General features: G+C 39.3%; 1 protein-coding gene across 1 annotated transcript in view; it reads left to right on the top strand.

The window, feature by feature from the left end:
• LOC132076059 (gamma-aminobutyric acid receptor subunit pi-like) overlaps positions 1-16583 on the top strand; it is a 37477-nt gene extending 20894 nt beyond the window's left edge. Inside the window, exons 8-10 of the mRNA XM_059476965.1 lie at positions 9253-9405; positions 10270-10463; positions 15979-16583. Of these exons, the coding sequence (XP_059332948.1) occupies positions 9253-9405; positions 10270-10463; positions 15979-16293 (662 nt within the window). The 3' untranslated portion in view covers positions 16294-16583. The remainder of the gene's footprint in view (positions 1-9252; positions 9406-10269; positions 10464-15978) is intronic.
• The last annotated feature ends 1212 nt before the right edge of the window (positions 16584-17795 follow it).

The following is a 17795-nucleotide window of genomic DNA, read 5'->3' on the forward strand; positions in this document are numbered from 1 at the left end:
TGAGCATTTTCTTGGAGGCCACACATTATCTAAAGAATTATAAACATGAATCTACTGCTCCTTGCATATGTCAGGGAGAGCTCTTGTGAAGGAAGAGGAGCATGCAATTGGTGATTTAAATTGAAGACAGACCAGGGACCTTGGGGTACCCAGCTCAGATCAGCCATTCTGGCTTTACAAGGCAAGTCAAAAGCCTCTATTCATCTGTGGAAATTCCAAGAATATGCTGTGCGCTTTCACAGCTGCAGGACTTTGAGTTTCATGGCTACTGCTTGTAGGAGTTTCTGTGTTTGTGTGGCAGCCCCTGCCCAGCCTGGTGGGCAGCAGGAAGGAGATTGCCTGACCTGAGGTTCCTGTGCCCAGGGAAGGGTGAGGAGCCTTTCCCAGACCTGCTCCTCTGCCGAGCTTAGGAATCTGCTGTAGAAAGTTTCCTCTAACTGCAGGGCTTAACCTCAGGGAACAGTGTGCTCTTGATTATTTTCCAGAGATTTTGAAAGGGATTTCAGGGAGTTCAAGACCTGCCAAACCTTTTTGTTCTTTGAGTTACTCTCAGGTCCTTCATTGCTGCTCTTCACTGTGTACCCAGTTTCTCTTCTGCTCAAGTCAGCACACCCACACAATGTGATCTTTAAATCAAGACACACACATCCTTCAAAACTGCAGTTTCACCAGAGGACATGTTTCTAATTCCGAATCACAGAGATATACTTTCTCTATTCCATTATTGGGTATTTCTGCTTTAATAACACAACACAGAGAAACTTGTGATCTAATTTCAGGTATTAATTCAGGGTAAAAAATTGAAGTTCTCTAAATGGATGTAAAAGTATAAATTAAATACCAGCAGGCTCGAGGATCATAGAATTGCTTGCTACTTATGTGAGTGACATCTGCTTGCCTTCCTCTTTACAGCTTCTGGGTAAGCAGCATCAGGTTCAATAAAAGAATAATCTTTTACTGCTGCTCTGCCCAGAAGGGTATTAGGACCTGTTCACCACACAGGAAAGGGGAAGAGGAAACCTGCTTAATTCCTATCACATTCTATCACAGAGTCAGGAGTTTAAAGACAAAAAGATTTGGTTGTTTTGTTTGTTTGTTTTGATTGGTTGGTTTTTGGTTTTGTTTGTTGTTTAACTAGATTGACTAAAACCTATTTCCAGTTAGAGTTGAAGAGGTATGATCAGATGAACTGTGCTCTTCTTCCAGTAAATGATGCTGTTTTCCTCTCTTTGTCTTGGCAGGAATCATATGTATGAAGTAAAAAGCCACTTTTTGTTTTAATTATATGTTTTAAGACACACAAATTAATTCAATTAAAATTTCTCACACCTGCTTGTTCCAGTTCTCCTATTCAAGACAGCCATGTTATCAAGTGCTGTGCAGTGCTTTTAAAATTTAATCTCCGAATCCTCTTAATTTTCTACCGAGTCATTCTGAACCTGGTGCTCTTTTCTACAGTTTTTTGGAAAGCAGTGCCTACTGTAGGCCATAATAAAAGAAAAAAGCAACCAGGTTATGGAGCTGTGTAATCAATTTTGAAATGAAAAATGATGTTTTGCATTTCCTCATTACCATTAATAGATATGAGAGTAGCTTATAAATAACAATAACATTATAAATAACAGCTGTTTATTACCACTACAATTCAAGGGGCTAAAGCTAAAGTTGTGAGAGAAGAGCTGTGTGCAGTATTTCCTAGCACAGCAAAAAAAGCAATCAGGGTTTGATACTCTGTGAACATGACCAGGCAGTACAGCTGCTGTGCAAGTGAAATATTGTACAGCAGTGCAAAATCCAAGTTCATGTACAGCCACTGACAGAGCCAAATTCAAAATGCAGTCAGCAAAATTCCTGCATAAGTAACTTCAGTAAATTTAAGAAAAGGACACTGAGGATTAATCTTGTTTGTAGAACAGCATGTATCACATAATAGTAATCACATTACTGTAATCACATAATAGTAAGTCACTTTGAATAATGTTAGCTAGATTTCTGGCTAGGGTTTGGTGTTGATTTTGCTTTGGTACAGAACAATTTCATTTTGGACATGGGTAATTTAATTGTTAGAACCATTTCCTACATGTCTTTAACTATAGTCCTCATTCTCTGTACACTGATAAACTCTTGGACTCCCAAACCATATTATCTGCATCATTTTAGCTGTCCAGCCAACACCAGCTGCATTCTCAGAGTAATAAATACCAATATAAAAAGCTTGCTTTTCTTACTGGAAAAACATAAAAGCAAAGAAAAACTGTTACAGTGTAGCTTTTTGTATAAATAATCATAGAAATAAGGCTGAAATACATTTAAAAAATTCATTTAATCTATTCTTGTGTCACAAGGCAAGGTCATCTATATCTGCAGCTACTTCCTGACAGATGTTTCTAGGAGTAAGTCAGACAAACCTCCAAAGTTTGTCTGCTTCACAGCCTCCCTAGATGATTTTTTTCCTGGTGTTTATTACACGCATATTTTCCTCATGTCTAATCTTGATCTCCCTCGCTGCATTTCAAACCCATTATGTGGATATTGAAGACAAATGTCCTGCTTTTTTTTCAGCAGCCTTTTCACTGTACCAAGACTGATATATCTTTTCTCAGACCAACAATTTTCCTCTTTTTTAATTCATACAAGCAATTTTCTAGATATACCATCTTTGCTATTGTTCAGCCATTGAATTTTCATCTCTTTGCTAGTAAGCAGCACCCAAAAATGGGTTCCCATTAGATATCCTCTGAGGATGGAAGGGTTTACTTAATGTGTTCCATGAAATCTGTTCCTCTTTATGCATTCTAGGCTGATATTTGCCTTTCTTGCAGAAAATTATCACGCATTTTGACCTTGTTCAGCTGGTGGGTCCTCCAAGTTCTCTGACTCCTTTTTTGCCCTGTAACCACATGTTCCCTGAGCTCTGGGAGCTGGTGATTCCCATCTGAGTGCAGGACTTCATACTTGTTGAATTCCCTTGCTTTACTTGTGCTATAATAGTTGGTGAGATATTTTTGAACTCCAGTCCTGTTCTCCAACGTGCTAACTCCACTCCTAACACACTCATGCTATGTCATCATGTTAGGGAGCAGTTTTGGGCACAGGACAGACCCTATGTGTTGCCACTTCATAAATACTTCTATTTTCACAGCAAGCAATAGCTAATTAATCTCAATTTCCATTTTTAGTCAGAGAAAGAAGCAAAAACATAATTTAAAACTTCATGCTAATTGGCTGTTGATAGCTTTTTTCCCCCCAGCATCTTTCCTTAAGTCTTGCACCCACTGCTGTCCTGTCAAGTCCTTGGCAGCAGCAGGAATGAGGAGGCTCAGCTTGCTCAGGTCCAGTCTAATGCTGAGCTTTCAGCCCAGGAGGCAGGAGAGGCACGGCAGGCAGGCAGGGCTCTCGGTGCACGTCCCCGCTTGGAAAATGTCAAGTCAACAAACTGCCATATTCAAATGGCATTATTTTGGCAGAACAGAAGGAAAGAAGAGACAGAAGCATAAATTCAGTCTCTGCTCCTCGATGCACAAAGACAAGATATTTGCTCTGTTGAAAAGGCTGCAGAAGGAGCTGGCTGCTGTTCTTGTCTGCAGTCACTGCCAGGGGTTTGATGTCTGCCTCAAATCCTGCTCCAGCCTCCTTGGGCCAGAGGCCCTCAGCCCTTGTGTGGCTCTGCAGGGCTGAAGCTCTGTGGTCCCCAGGCCACTGCCTGTTGCAGCTTCTCAGGGGGATGTCACAGCTAAGCCAGTGAGGAGTTACTCTAATTTATAATTTGTGAACTGAAATCAAAGTGTATACAAAATACATATAGATTATATAAAGTTTGTATAAGAGTGTATGTTCATCAGTCATGGTCTCTTTCTAAATAGAAGCACTGCTTGCTTTGTCCTACAAGCTCATCAGCAATTTCCCAAAGTTCAGGAGATTATTTAGTTAATAATCAAGTTTTTCTAGGTTTTTCAGTACTTTTCCTTTTGAGGTATGGTGGGCTGAATAACTTCCCCCATTCCCTTTATCTGTTCTTTTATTGTCTCTAATTGCTCTCCAGTTGTTACTTCTGAGAACATGTTCTCTGCCATACAGGGCTCACAAAGAATCCCAGAGGCATTCGGTAATAATCTTACCTGGTGAGTCTTCCATCAGCCTCACCTAAGATTTAAACAATTACCTATGCATGTCTATCTATCTATTATCATGTTGTGTTCAATTTACCTCTCTGAGCTCATAGCATCCCTCTTTGTAAACAATCTTTTCCACTTGAGCTGATATTTTCCATCATGAGTTGTTTCTGAGATACTTCTGCAACGTAGAACAGTTTAGAAAGAAAACAGTTTTGGAAATTTTGAAAAAGTTACGGTAACATAAACTCATAGGGAAGTGCAATGAATGGAAAGAATATCAAGGATATTAGGAAGCATTCTATTATTAATTCCTCTGAAGTTCTTTATAGCATAGACATAAATAAACCTCAACACTTGGAAAACTTTCCGTGGCATAATTTTTTTTTCTGTTGGTTTTTTTTTGTTTGTTTGTTTGTTTTGATTTGTTAGGTAAGCTAACTGGATAAATATATGTACACATATACACTACATGAAAGGGTTTGTTTCATTCTTAGGAAATCTGAATTTCAAACTTATTTTTTGTAAAGCATTTTCATGAAGATGAAGCACTTGTTGAGAAGCCCAGCCTGAACTTTCATTTCCTTTAATTCAGCTCTGAAAATCAAGTTTGTAAGATCTAGACTGTGAAGGACAGAAGATTGTTTTTTTTCTCTGAAGGAGGGGCAAAGAAGCTGTAATAACATATTAACAATTTATATTGGCATCCTCTTAGCATCCTGCAGCAGTCACAGAATTGCATTTCAGTTGCACAACTTATTTATCGTGTAAAAGTGGGGACATTCTGATTATTCACTGCCCATGTTCATTGTAAATAAGCAATACCAAAATTGCATACTGAAAACTACATATTTAGTGTATAGTTAAACCAGTAAAATCTATTTTAAGCTCTCCTGTCCTCTGCCCTTAGAAGAGGCAAGATGAGAAGGACATGATGCATTGGTAGAACTACACTGACGTGCTTGTGTGAGTTGTACATCACACATTTCAGCAGACACCCAAGGGGTTAGCATAAATAATTCATGAGAGAGAAAAGGATGCTCTTTGTGCCTGGCTGCACACCTCTGTGCAGGGCACCAAAGTGCTTCTTGCATAAAGAGTGATGTGGAGCAGTCTTTTACTGGAGGAGAGTTCAGCAGAAAGTCCTCAGGAAGTGGTTGTGGGGAAGGTGGTCCCATCACAAAGCACTTAGAGTGGAAATTAGGAACTGCTGCCAGCATTTATTGAGAATCAGTCCTTCCTTAGTTACCTCTGCTGGGACCATTTACTGGTCAGAAATGCTGCAGAAAAGATCAAAGGTGCAGCATTCTGCCATCAGCTGGGAACAGATGCCACAGAAAAATGGGAAAATCAGAAAATCAATGACCTAGAGTGAATAGGAAGCTTGTTGAGGTTTATGTATTTCTCAAGCAGTGCAGCAATAGTCATTGTTGATAGAATCATCAGTGGCAAGTCTATACAAAGAGTCTGATAATCAGAACTGTAAATTAGAATATAATTTTAAAAGCCAAAAGCCGAATTTCAATGCCAAGTTTTAAAATGACATGAACCAGTTTTTATTGCCTTCAGAAAGATCTGACTCAGACCTAGGCCAGGCCTGCTCAGCTACTGACTAAAGCCTGTACAGATATAAATCTTATGGTGATTAACAACAGTGGTCAGCTGTAACTTCTCCTTTTTAGGGTACTTAACAGTAGAGGAGGTTAGAGTAGGTATGGAGATTGTCATCTGCTCTTTGGATTTGTTCTTCATCTACAAGTTAGAGCTGCTGTCTACTTCTGTACTTCTGCTCTCTCATAAATTCTATAAAGCCTGCATTACTCAGCTGAATTTTCTTTTGCTATGGGGTCACCTAAGTAGAATACCTCACCTTGAGGTGTGTTTAGAATGTAAATATTGACAGTCATTTAAGTTCAGGTTCATCTGAGAAACTGTTACACAGAGCAATTCAATACTTTGATAAGTGCTAATGCTGTGCCTTTGCTGCAGTTAAATATCTGAACAGAAATTATTTCTATCATGTTAACAAATTTAAATCAAAGCAGTCTCACACTGAGGTGACATTCGTCATAGGCTGGAAACTTGAAAGAAAAAACACATTTTCATTTTAATGCAAGTATTTTGTTGTCAAGCAAATGGCAAACTTGACAGTTTTGCGGAGTTAATTTGAGCTGTACTTGAGTTAACTCTAATAAAGTCAGGACTAGGATTTCATGAACCTGTTTCAATTCTGTTCTGGCTGATGGCACCATGGTCTCAGATGTGCCAGTCAAAGGCAATGAGATACAGCATTACTCTCCCATATGCAGCTCACGCAACAGGAGCAGCAAATCTGTTCTTTTTAAAGATGATAACTTTGGGTACAGGTGTGATGTAGATGGAAAAGGGACTGCAATATTTCCCTATCTTCATTTTCTCCCATTGCTCATTTCTTTAGCATGATAAGTGTGCACTGAATACTTTTTCTTGACTACTGATTCCTTCAGTTTATTACAGGAGGAGCTCTGATGATTTCTATATATAGGTTGCTTCAAAATTTCCATTATAAAAGCTCTTCTGAACTCCTAAGAGAAATGCTGACACTATTATTATCATGTCCATGATATGTCTTTGGATTCTGGCAAGAAGAAAGCCTTAAGGTTAGAGAAATGTCTCTTTTTTGTTCCCCAAAAAGCCACTCAGCTATAAGCATCTCTATTTCTCTTTTTTCACATTACTTCAGAAATTTCTGGCATCAGAAAAAATAATAACACCACAATATTCAAAGGACTTGTCTCAACTTGGAAATTCTGAACTGTGGCTTTTAAATCTGATATTTTGAAGTAACTTCACATGTATGCACTTACCTTTTATACTGAGGTAAATAGAGATACACTTGTAGGGCAGTAACAAGGAGAGGCTGTTATTGTATGGCTGTTTTGGCTGTTTCAGAGTTTTCCTTCTTAACGAGTTCTTCTGAGGCTGAGCCACAGGAAATCCCCAGGTGCTGCAGGAAGGATGGTCTGGTCTCTTCTCTCCCCTTTGCTGGGCACATCCTTCCCTGTGGTCAGCTCAGAAGCACAGCACAAGCAGCTTTTGTGGAGTATCTGGTTCTCTTTCCCTACAGGTGCTTTGTGCTGCAGCCTTTTGTTGTGCAGACCCAGAGCTTTCCCTTTGCCCTGTGCTCATCTCAGAGCATGGTGCGTGCAGACAGAGAAAGTAAGGTCGCACAGTCATTGTAAGTTTTTCACTCCCTGACTTCTGAGTGCTTTACTTTGGTCTCCATACACTCAAAACCAGTTTTGGTGAGCAAAATGACATTTATTGAAACAACTGTATTGGTAAAAGTCACAGCCTTGGTAGAGGTACACTGGTGGAATGTCCCTCTTTTCATGTAAAATGTGATAATGGTGTAAAACATGTTTGTACCTCTTGCCTCATGGAGATAATTGAACTGTAATGTTTGTACTCTTTCTTTCAGTTGGACACTTGAGGATTTCAATATACTGAATTTACAAAGAAAAACCCTAAATACAGTGTATTTTTTCCTTTGGAAGGAGAAAGAACTGACTACCAGAGGACTATTTAGTTTATTTAGTAATCTCTTCCCTATTTAGTAGGGAGGAGATGCTCAATTTGGCAGAAAACTGAAAATGAGTTAATATTAGAAATTAGGCATTGATTCTTAGCAAACAGAATTATTTAACAAAAGAAATGGTGTGTGTCTAGGTATCCTCAGACTAAATCTTCATGTCTGTGTGAAACGTGGGCTCTATTCCAACCAAAATTATTTAGTTCAAAGTAAGGGATGATTAAGGAAAATTAGTGGCTTATGATTAGGGCCAGACTACATAATGCAATTCTTTCTGTTTTAAAAATCCTGTTATTGTTCTCTCGATGCATTATATACAATGCTTTCAAAAATTGAAATTTAGCCATCCATTTTCTCATCTGAGAGCAATAAGACATTTCTTGGCATCCCCTGCTTGCATTTCAGGCTTTTAAAAGTGCTCTTCTTTGTGTCTCACAGCACACCTGAGGGATGCACAAATAGCCTGTCTGTGCCTGTATTGCTGGTGCTGAAGTGAATTCACTGTTCTGTAGTTCTGTCCTGACTCACAGCAGGCAGCACTGGAAGCAGATATTGGTGCCAGAAAATAGGTTTTGTATTAAATAGCGGAAGCCAAAGCTGTTGGACTACAGAGCATTAGTCTCTCACTGATACCTCACTGGCATGCAAATGTTAAAATGATTTTGTAAAAGCTTAATAACAGTTAATTTGTAACCTGGAACTTCAGAACAAGAAGTCTTTTCTGCCCGTTTAAAAAGCAAGATTTTGTTTTCCTGTAATGCATTGAACTGGTAACAATTTCAGGTTGTGTGCTTCAACACAGCCAATTTTTGCTCAGTTAGGGAGCTGGATGAGAAATTCAGGCTTTGCTTATGAGTGTGCTGTCCCCGCATGAAACACAGTTCTGTATTTGACTCTGTGATCAAAAGTTCATCTTCTGGAAATCACTGACTTAGAAGGAAATAATTTGAGCCACAACAGTGACACTGCTCAGAGCAGCACAAACACTCTAAAGCACTAATACAAAGGAAAAATAGATAATGAGGATGCAAAGATACTGCTTGGGTCTAAGTGGAATGTGAGGTAGGTCAGCAATGTCAGAGCAGGTACCCTCAATCCACATCTTGAGCAATAGTAAATGAAAAGCAAAACAAACTGGATATGTGAGATAGTTAAAAGTAAGAACCCATGAAATGACAATCCTTACTGCTCTAGTTTGTACAGTAGCTCACTTGGTGTTATGAATAGCAGCAGCTAAAAACATATGCGATTTCAAATTTCCTTGCCTTGTGTTACATGATGAAACATCATCTTCATGCATTGATGGATTATTTTTTCCTTCGCTAATCCTCATTTAATTTCCAATTCAATGTGTCTTTAGTGGATATGGTGGCTAGATGTTACATATTTGATTGTTTCCTTCAGTTCAGAGTCTTCAATCTGAATTTTTCAGTGCTGTGTTTAATTTTTACAAGCTTGTTTGTTAAGCTTTTTCCACATTGTAGCACACCAAAGTAATAGAGGTTGTTATTTCAAGGATCTTTTCAATAATTGCACCTTCACAAAGTTTTTTCCCTGCTCCTTCCACAGGACGTTACCCCAAACTTGTGTTTCACTTTGAACTCAAGAGAAACATCTTGTATTTCATATTAGAGACATATGTGCCATCAATCCTTCTGGTCGTGCTCTCCTGGGTGTCATTTTGGATAAGCCAGTCATCGGTTCCAGCCAGAATCTGCATAGGTGAGAAGCTGATAAACCAACCCAAACCAGGGGCTGGGTCATTGAGGCTCCTCCTCTATTGGCATCCGTGTCCTGAAGTTGCAAACACTTCTGAGCTTCATGGAATTACTTTTTGGGTTGGCCATACTCAGTGCATCATGTGGATTCCCCTTGAAGCCCTGCTATTCTTTAATTAAGAAAAGTGCCTTTGGCAGCTACAGGAAGGAGACTTATAGGCAGAGGAGGCCACTGAAAGCAAAGCGAAAAACTGTCATTTTGGAAATAATTTAAACATATTCAAATACATGGCCTGCACAGACAATTGTGAGGCTTTTGTGAGGTCTTACCATACATACTAATTAACACATGAATAACAAGAGAATTATAAGAGATTAAATATAATTAATTTCAAATAAAGGATATTCTGAAAGGGAGAGAATGCAAATCAGGTTTGATCAAGCTGCAGGTGGGATGGAAAAAATACTCCTACAGAACAGGGAATAAAGAAGGATTTCACATTGAATGAGGCCAGTGGGCAACTACACTGAGAAAAATGATACCTGAATATTTTAAAGGGACCTTTTGCATAGATTTGCAATAATAATGTGTTAATCATAATTATACATTCCATGACACCAAAATCTCTCTCATTTTAATTTCTAGTGTTCTCAGCTTTGCTAACATTTTCTGTTACTCTTTTAAAGCATTTTACTTAAGAGTCACAAGTTAATTTTAAAGTCTTCTTCCTAAAACATGATCCATTAAATGCTGGGGCATTCTAGGAGTTTCAGGTTCAGGGAAAACTCTCCTGCAGTGGGGCCCTTGCAGCAGAGGCCCTCAGTGCCATCTGTGTTATACCAGAACATGTATTTTTCCATTCCACAGGTGTCACCACAGTCCTTACGATGACAACATTGATGATGGGAGCCAGGACTTCACTCCCAAATGCTAATTGCTTTATTAAGGCAATTGATGTGTACCTTGGTATCTGCTTCAGCTTCATCTTTGGAGCGTTGTTAGAGTATGCTGTGACTCATTTCTGCACTCTGCACCAACTCAGCTCAAAGGAGCTTCCAAAGGTAAATTAATTATTTGGTGTTGTCCTACAAACTGGATTTAAATTACATTTGCTAAAAAGAATGAATTATCTTAACACTAATGGTAAATGTATTTAAGGTAGTTTCTTCTTTAGAATTAGGGTAGGGAAACATAATAATCTTGAGAAAAAGAAAAAATATTTGTATACCTGGAGCTTTTCTGGAGGAGACCAAACACACTGAAGCACTCCTCCTTCTCTCTTTTCGTATGGACTTTATGGCCCTTATAAAATGTTCTGGATGTCTCACCAAAATCACAGGCACTTGTCTCCCAGGCAATAGCATTGACTCACAGTTCAAAAATTGGGCTGAGCTTGGTGCCTTGATCCTACTGCAGTATGGAAAAAAAAAAGAGTTTATAGCATTCCATTTATGAAACCTACACATGCATAGAACATGAGTCAGTCTCCTGGCAGATGTCTTCATGTGCTGAGTGCATCAGGTCCCTGTAGCTTTCTGCTCTCAGCTTCTCTTTCAACAGCCGCACCTGAAGTCAGACTGGGATCCATTTTCCCTTCGTCATCATTATAGCAGTGCTTTTGTGGCTCTAAAGAGTTTCTCACAACTCTGAAATGCTGTGAAATATACTTAAAATGAAAATGGATGAAATCAACATAGGTATTTTTTGAGTCTGATGGTTGCTGAAATAATGAGGACAGGTTCACGAAGAGGTTTTGTCACATCTTCCATCTCCAGTGTATAACACTGCTTTCATAAGCAAGGAAAATAAATCACAAGGAAGCTGAAAGATGATTGTCTTGCAGCTTTTAATTATGGAACTGAACCTAATATGCATGATAAAGAAAAATTTAAGCAGCTTATGAAATTTCTGGATTAATAGAAAAAAGTAAAACATGGAAAATGAGAATAACAGGAAGGAAAAAAAAAGGCAGAAAGAAGTTTGGTTGTGCTATAGGGATAAATGTCCAGAAGCAGAAATATTGTTAACTGTTTAAGCCAAATTAGAACAGAGCATCACAAATGCCTAAGCAAAGCTCCTCAATATACTCAAGAAATAGGATATTGAGCTCAAGTGGAGGAGCTTCAAAACCTTTTGAAGATTGGGCAATATGTGGTTGGGGGGGTTATGTCTAGATAGTTAATCAATTAATGAGATTTTGGCTGTTTGGATGAAAGATAGGTCCTGCAAATGCACAAGAATATGTTAAAAGCTGTTGTTGGGTCTAGGTGTGTGGAGAAAGACTGCAAAATGGACACAAAGCTGAGCCACCCCAGTGGGTTTTATGAGATAATGTCTATCAGGGATTGTCTGCAAATGGGCAAACACTCCTTTCAAGTGAGGATTTGGGTGGAAAGCCTATAAGTAATTTTTATTGGCAAGGTAACATCAGTGACAATTCCCTGTGAGCATATCCATCTTGTGAAGTAAGTGGTTGTCATTTTGCTCATAGTGTACAGAAAAAAAAGCTGCTTGGAGGTTTGGGTATGAAAGTAAAGTGTTTCAGTGCTTGGGTGATTAAGCATCTTTGGATCTGTGAAGGGCACTTATGCTGTCCTTGCCTTCACCTGCCTCTGTCAGATTCCCTTTCATCTGGAGCAGGTACTCATGCTTGCAGATGGGGTGGACATGGGAACTTGAAGACTTCAAAAATGTGCGTGGAATTACGTGGAGGTACAGCTGTAAAATGAGAAAGGAAAGTTTTGTGATGAACCTAATAACCAAAAGAAATTGTCTTTCATGTCAGGCTTGTTTCCTGCCTTCTGCTGGGCATCAGGAGTGAGCAAACAAGCCAAATGCACTTCTTGCCCACACAAACACAGGGGTATAAGAGAAGGAACAGTTTGTTGGTCCTAGATCAGCTTGTGACTCTCTAGAATAAGGAAATGCTTGTCATGTCCTTTTCCTACTGTAGCCAAGGGCAGGCACTGCTTACTGATCTAGGTGTCATGGAGAGCACACCTGACTTGTATTTCTCATTTCTTGTTATAAAAACAAAAACATCACAAGGGCAAAAATTCGAGCTAAAATCTCATGTCACTGTCTAGCAGGTACTTAGCAATTTATGTGTGAGTATCGTCACTGTGAATGTGTTGTCCTCATTATCGTATTCTCTTGTGGACACAGGTTAATTGGAAATCTCATGTCCCAGTTTGTTATTCCCATATGTGAGCTGATAGAAAATTTGCACTCAGAATTATGTAAATAAATGTAGGAGGTGAAATGGAAATGTCACCCTGTCTCTTGTATAGAAATTAGTTGTACTCACTTGCTTCCCGCTTTGCTCTTTGAAGAAGTTGGGCACAGGCATATCAAACCCCTCTGAAGCCCCTGAGATCTCCAGTTTAGAACATAAACTGGTGAAAGAGCTCATCATATCCATGCTCTAGCAATGTTTCACACCATGTGAACCAGGACCCACAGAGACACCTTCAAATCTAATGGCAAAAGAGAGGAACCACCTGCTGCAAGGGAGGTCAGGCAGACTGTGCCATTTACATCAGCTCCAGAATAGCAGCCTGCTTCAGAGGAGAGGTTGCCTCTCCTCAGTTTCTTCTCTTTTGTATAAAAGCATTAATTTTGCCCTCTTGCAAAGCACAGAAATGTTCCTTGGATTTCCTCTGTGTTTTACCTAAACCTCCACTGTGAAGGCAGAAGGGAGAGCAGTTTGAAAACTGCAAATTATTTTATAAGTGTGATATTCAGCCTCTGTGGTATTTCTGTGCAAGCCTCACGCAGCCTTTATGAACACCACATAAGCTCCAGGTGTGCAACAGGGTTGAAATATTTTTAAGCTTGAGCAACTTTATTATCTAGTGAAAGCGACAAATTTTCTCCAATTCTCCTGGCTCTTGGATGTCAGCAAACACTTCACTTAGCATAAACAGCAGCCCCAGTATCAGGTGTCATAGGCAGTGCTTTCTGGGTGATGTACAGCATCTTTCCTGAATGGTACCAATTTGGTGTCTAAATAGAGCCCTCCTTAGTGCCAGCTGCCATTTCCTCATTGACAGCTGGCATCCAGAAAAAAACCTAGTGTGACATTTAAAACTGGAGCCACAGCTGAGCACTCACAGCACAATTTCTTTTTTTTGATACAGTGTAAACTGGCTCAGTCTTTCATCATGCTCAGTTCTTCATAGCAGTCTATAAAAGTCCTTTGATAAAGCCTCCCTGTAAGACTGCAGTATTTTACAAATTAGCAGCTATGGTTCTCTAGACTGGCTCTCTCCCTTCCAAACTATGTGATCCAGCACTTTTGCTGTAACCTCCCCTCTGTTTGCAAGAGCCCTGCGTTGTTGCACTGCAGATAGAATCCTGTACATATGCACTGCTTACAGTATTTTCTGCTTAAGTGAGAACTGCCCCTTGGGGAGCTGAAAGGAGCCAGGAGCAGCCTCATAACACATCAGCCTCCTGGGAATCGCTCACATGCGTTGTGAGGAAGGAGAAGCGGCACGTACACAATGTCCTTTCATGCTCTGAAATAAAACTAATTCTGAACAACCTATAGCCATCCTACCTGAGAGAAAAATAGACTCTTAAATTGAGCAATGCCCCAAATCCTGATGGTTTTGAAGTACAGATGTCATAATGAAAAATGAAAGCAGGGGGAAAAAGTCAGGACTCTTCTGTCAGGTTCCTTTATTTTTTTATAAACCTTTGAAGTGCTGAGTGCATTCATTAGGCTGTTGCTCTGGTGCCTCATTTCAAGTGCCAGGCACTGCTGACAAAGGCTCCTCTGCCATTCCCAGCACTCCCCTCTGCTGCCTGGCCTTTTTGAAGCAGAAGAGAGAGATATTTATAACAGAGTCAGGCCTCAAGTGAAAACTTGAGGTTTGAATTTTAGTACTACCCTGGGGATTATGTAAGGTTCAGACTGGAGTTTTATGGATTGATCCTCTTAATGCTTTATAGGCAGATTTTTGTCCCAGTATTTCACTGAGGTGTGGGAGGCCACGTGGAGGATGACCAAGGGTTTTTTTAGTCATTGTATTTTTAGGATGATATGTGTGTTGAGCTACGTTTATCTCTCAAATAAAATATCCTTTTAAAATTTTTTTTAATTGATAGTGGAAAGCTGCATTAATCCCTTTTCTACTGCCATTTGTTCTGCTTCACTGATTCACAGCAGTTTGAGGACATTGTCCAGAATCCACTTTAATTTTCAAGGGTGTCAGTAATTTTAGATGAAGAAGACAGGCTTGTGCTGTACACATGCACCCTGGGCAGAAGAGCAATTCTGTACCAGCATGGAGACCACTTAGTTGGCTTAATTGGCTTTCTTTGACTTTAATAGCTGGGGTATACCTAAATGAGCTTTTTATCTGGCTGCACATGGGGATGTACATCTTAACCTTTCAAAAGTTTGTCCTTGTGTAAACTGTTTCTTCTCATGATGCAAATGGAAAAAAGCAAGTTGGTCAGAAGAAAGAGATTCTGCATTCTACACTTCACAAATAATTTTTTTAGACTTGCCTTACATTTATGCCGCCTACTGATTTGGGAGGTAATAAAACTATCCGGAGAAAATAAAAATTATATGTATGCCTACCTGAATAAAAATGACCCCTGCTCAAAGTATACATAATAAGGTTTGGTTGAGATACAAAATTGGAGCCAGTCTTTGTAGCTTGTTTCTGCTGGTGTCTCTACAATATCCCAAGCCCGACTGAATACCCCAGAAATTCCAAGGAAGTTTTAGAGCTGAAGCTGCAGCTGATGTCTAATCCTGTGTCCTCTGAGTCAGTAACAGAAAACACACTGACTTCAAAGGGTGAAAATTTCATACATGAACTTTATGGCTCTGAGCCATTTCTAATCAGAGAAACAAAACCCACCAGAAAGCTTATACAACATTCTCCAAAGACCTGCCTTGATGCAGTGAAGCACATAAAAATATTCTTAACCCTAGCATAATTTAGAACTTAAAGCACGGGTTTCAGGACTTGACAGAAAGTATCACAAGCCAGTTAGTATTGTCAGCTGTGGCTGGGGCTTGTCCCTCTTTATTTTTAAAGTCACTTGATTTTTATCACATAGCACCAGAATGAGGTAGCCAGTTGCAGGCAAGGAGAGCACCTTTCATCCTGGGGTGCTTGATTTGGGGTGCAGCCAGCTCTGCTGGTCTGGCAGCTCCCCCACCCTCTCCATCTCCAGGCTGGGGCTTTGCCTTCACACTTTCTGGGCAATAAACTTTGCCAGTATTTGCCCTGAGCAGAAGACAGTTTACTGTTGTGCCTTTCAGGGATTTGTTGCTATCTTAAGTAAAGTGCCTTGTCCATATTTGAACAAATCCAGATTTTCTTGACAGTGCTTCAAAAGTTTTTGCTGTATAGCGTTGCTTAAGTCAATGTTTTCCCCATTAATGGAGGCTTTGAGAGCTGAAAGGAGCTGCGTGGTGCACGCAAGTGCTTGTCCTTGAAGTTGAGGAGTGAAACATAGGAGGAGTCAGAAGAAAAATCCCATTTGCTGCAGCTCTAAATAAACAGGTGATGAAACATGTACTTAAGTACCTGCTGTTGTGTTCCCTATCAGATTATTGATGACGATGATGATGAAGAAGAGAAGAATGCAGTCCTGGCAGCAGTGACAAACAGTTGCAGTGCCCCTGACAATACAAACAAGACTCATTCAAAGGAAAGCAAACAAAGCAGCAGTGACAGAAAAAGGGAGAGGAATCAACACAGAGTGTGTAGTTCAGCAATGTCGGTAATGAAAAGACTTTTCTGTATCTTTGACTGCTTCCATGTTAAAAACCCTTACCACATAGACAACTATGCCAGATTCTCTTTCCCGTTATCATTCATCATAATTAATGTACTTTATTGGGTGTATTATTTGTATTTCTAAATATTTTATTTTGTAATATTAGTTTAAAGTTTAGAAAGTGGACATGGGAGGGGAAGTTGCGCAAAAATGGAGAAATTACATTTGGATAAAGGGATATAAAAGGACATGCCACGTTTTCAAGTGTGTCTGAAAATTTTGTTAACTCACTTTTCTGCATTTAAATGTCTGTCTTCCAAAACTGGCTTTGTATTAGCACACATGTCCCAAACTACTTATCAAAGGCCAAGAAGTCCTTTTTAAAAATATTTAATGCTTAACTTTGTAAAATAAGGGTTACATTATACTTGTTTCTGAACTCCATTGAATAAATGTAAAAATGGAATGAAATGTTGTTTTCTGCTCTCTGTACTCAGTTCCCTCTAGTTTTGTCAATTATGCATACATTTTCCAGATTATATAAGAAAATATTTAATTGCAGATCAAAGTGGTTTTGCTATGTAGCAAGAAACAGTTCTGAAGACATGACCTACCAAACAAATAATCTGTTCATCTTTGTAAGGTCACAAATATGTATTAAGATCCCTCTCCATCTTTAGACACCACTCCCATAGTCATCAATGGCTTTTCTCAATAAGTGCAGGGCAGACTACAGAAATGGACTGGAGCCAAAAGGTTTAAATCCAGAGAGATGTATTTCTCTGAGTGAGGATTTAGTTGTTCACCAATCCTTAATGGAAAATGGTAATTTATCCTGACATTTATACTCTGTACTCTGCTCAGTCACAACTGCCTGGGTAGCTACTATGTGGAGGAAAAATTTGATCTGCTTAATTTTCAGCTTAGTAAATCCTCTTGAACTACATGCAGTTAAAAAAATTTCACATAAAGGTGGAAAACTTCTTGAATAGAAAAGAAAACCCTCTATGTGCGATAGCTCCTGATAAGATAGGAGAAGTTTTACACAGATAAAACGATGACCCACATGAGAAAATGGTTACAGGTGATGAAAAACCATAACAGTCTTTCCAAGTGGTTACTTCACTGACAGATACTACAAGCCTGTCTGTTACATTGCAAGCAGGGAAGTTGAAAGGTGCCTATTATTTTACCTTTTTCCTGACAACAATGTATGTACCTGTTGTATATATAGGTGTAAATGTGTGCATGTGCTTTTATGCACTGTGTAGTTCTGCTGATCATACTGCACACATGCAAGTGCATTGAAAAGCTCCCCTAACGTGGGCAGACTTGGACACACCTGATTACCAGGTGAAGAACATCATTACATGAAGGAAGGAAGTGCAAAATACCAGTGTGAGACAGATTTGCCCTTGCTCCCATCTAAATCCATAAAAATCATTGCACACTGGTAGACAATTTTTAGGTCACTAGAATCCCCTCAGTATTTTTATTTTCTAAGGGTTAACTACTGAAAATTTGTTTCTCTGCTGTAATTAGTAATGCCTTTTGCAAAGCTTATTGGGACAATGCAGCTTCAAGAACAGTCTAGTGCCTCTTGGTACCTTGTGGCTATTCTGGCTTTCATATGAAAGCAAATACAT

The sequence above is a fragment of the Ammospiza nelsoni genome, chromosome 8 (genome assembly GCF_027579445.1).
Source record: "Ammospiza nelsoni isolate bAmmNel1 chromosome 8, bAmmNel1.pri, whole genome shotgun sequence".
In the NCBI taxonomy this organism is placed as follows: Eukaryota; Metazoa; Chordata; class Aves; order Passeriformes; family Passerellidae; genus Ammospiza; species Ammospiza nelsoni.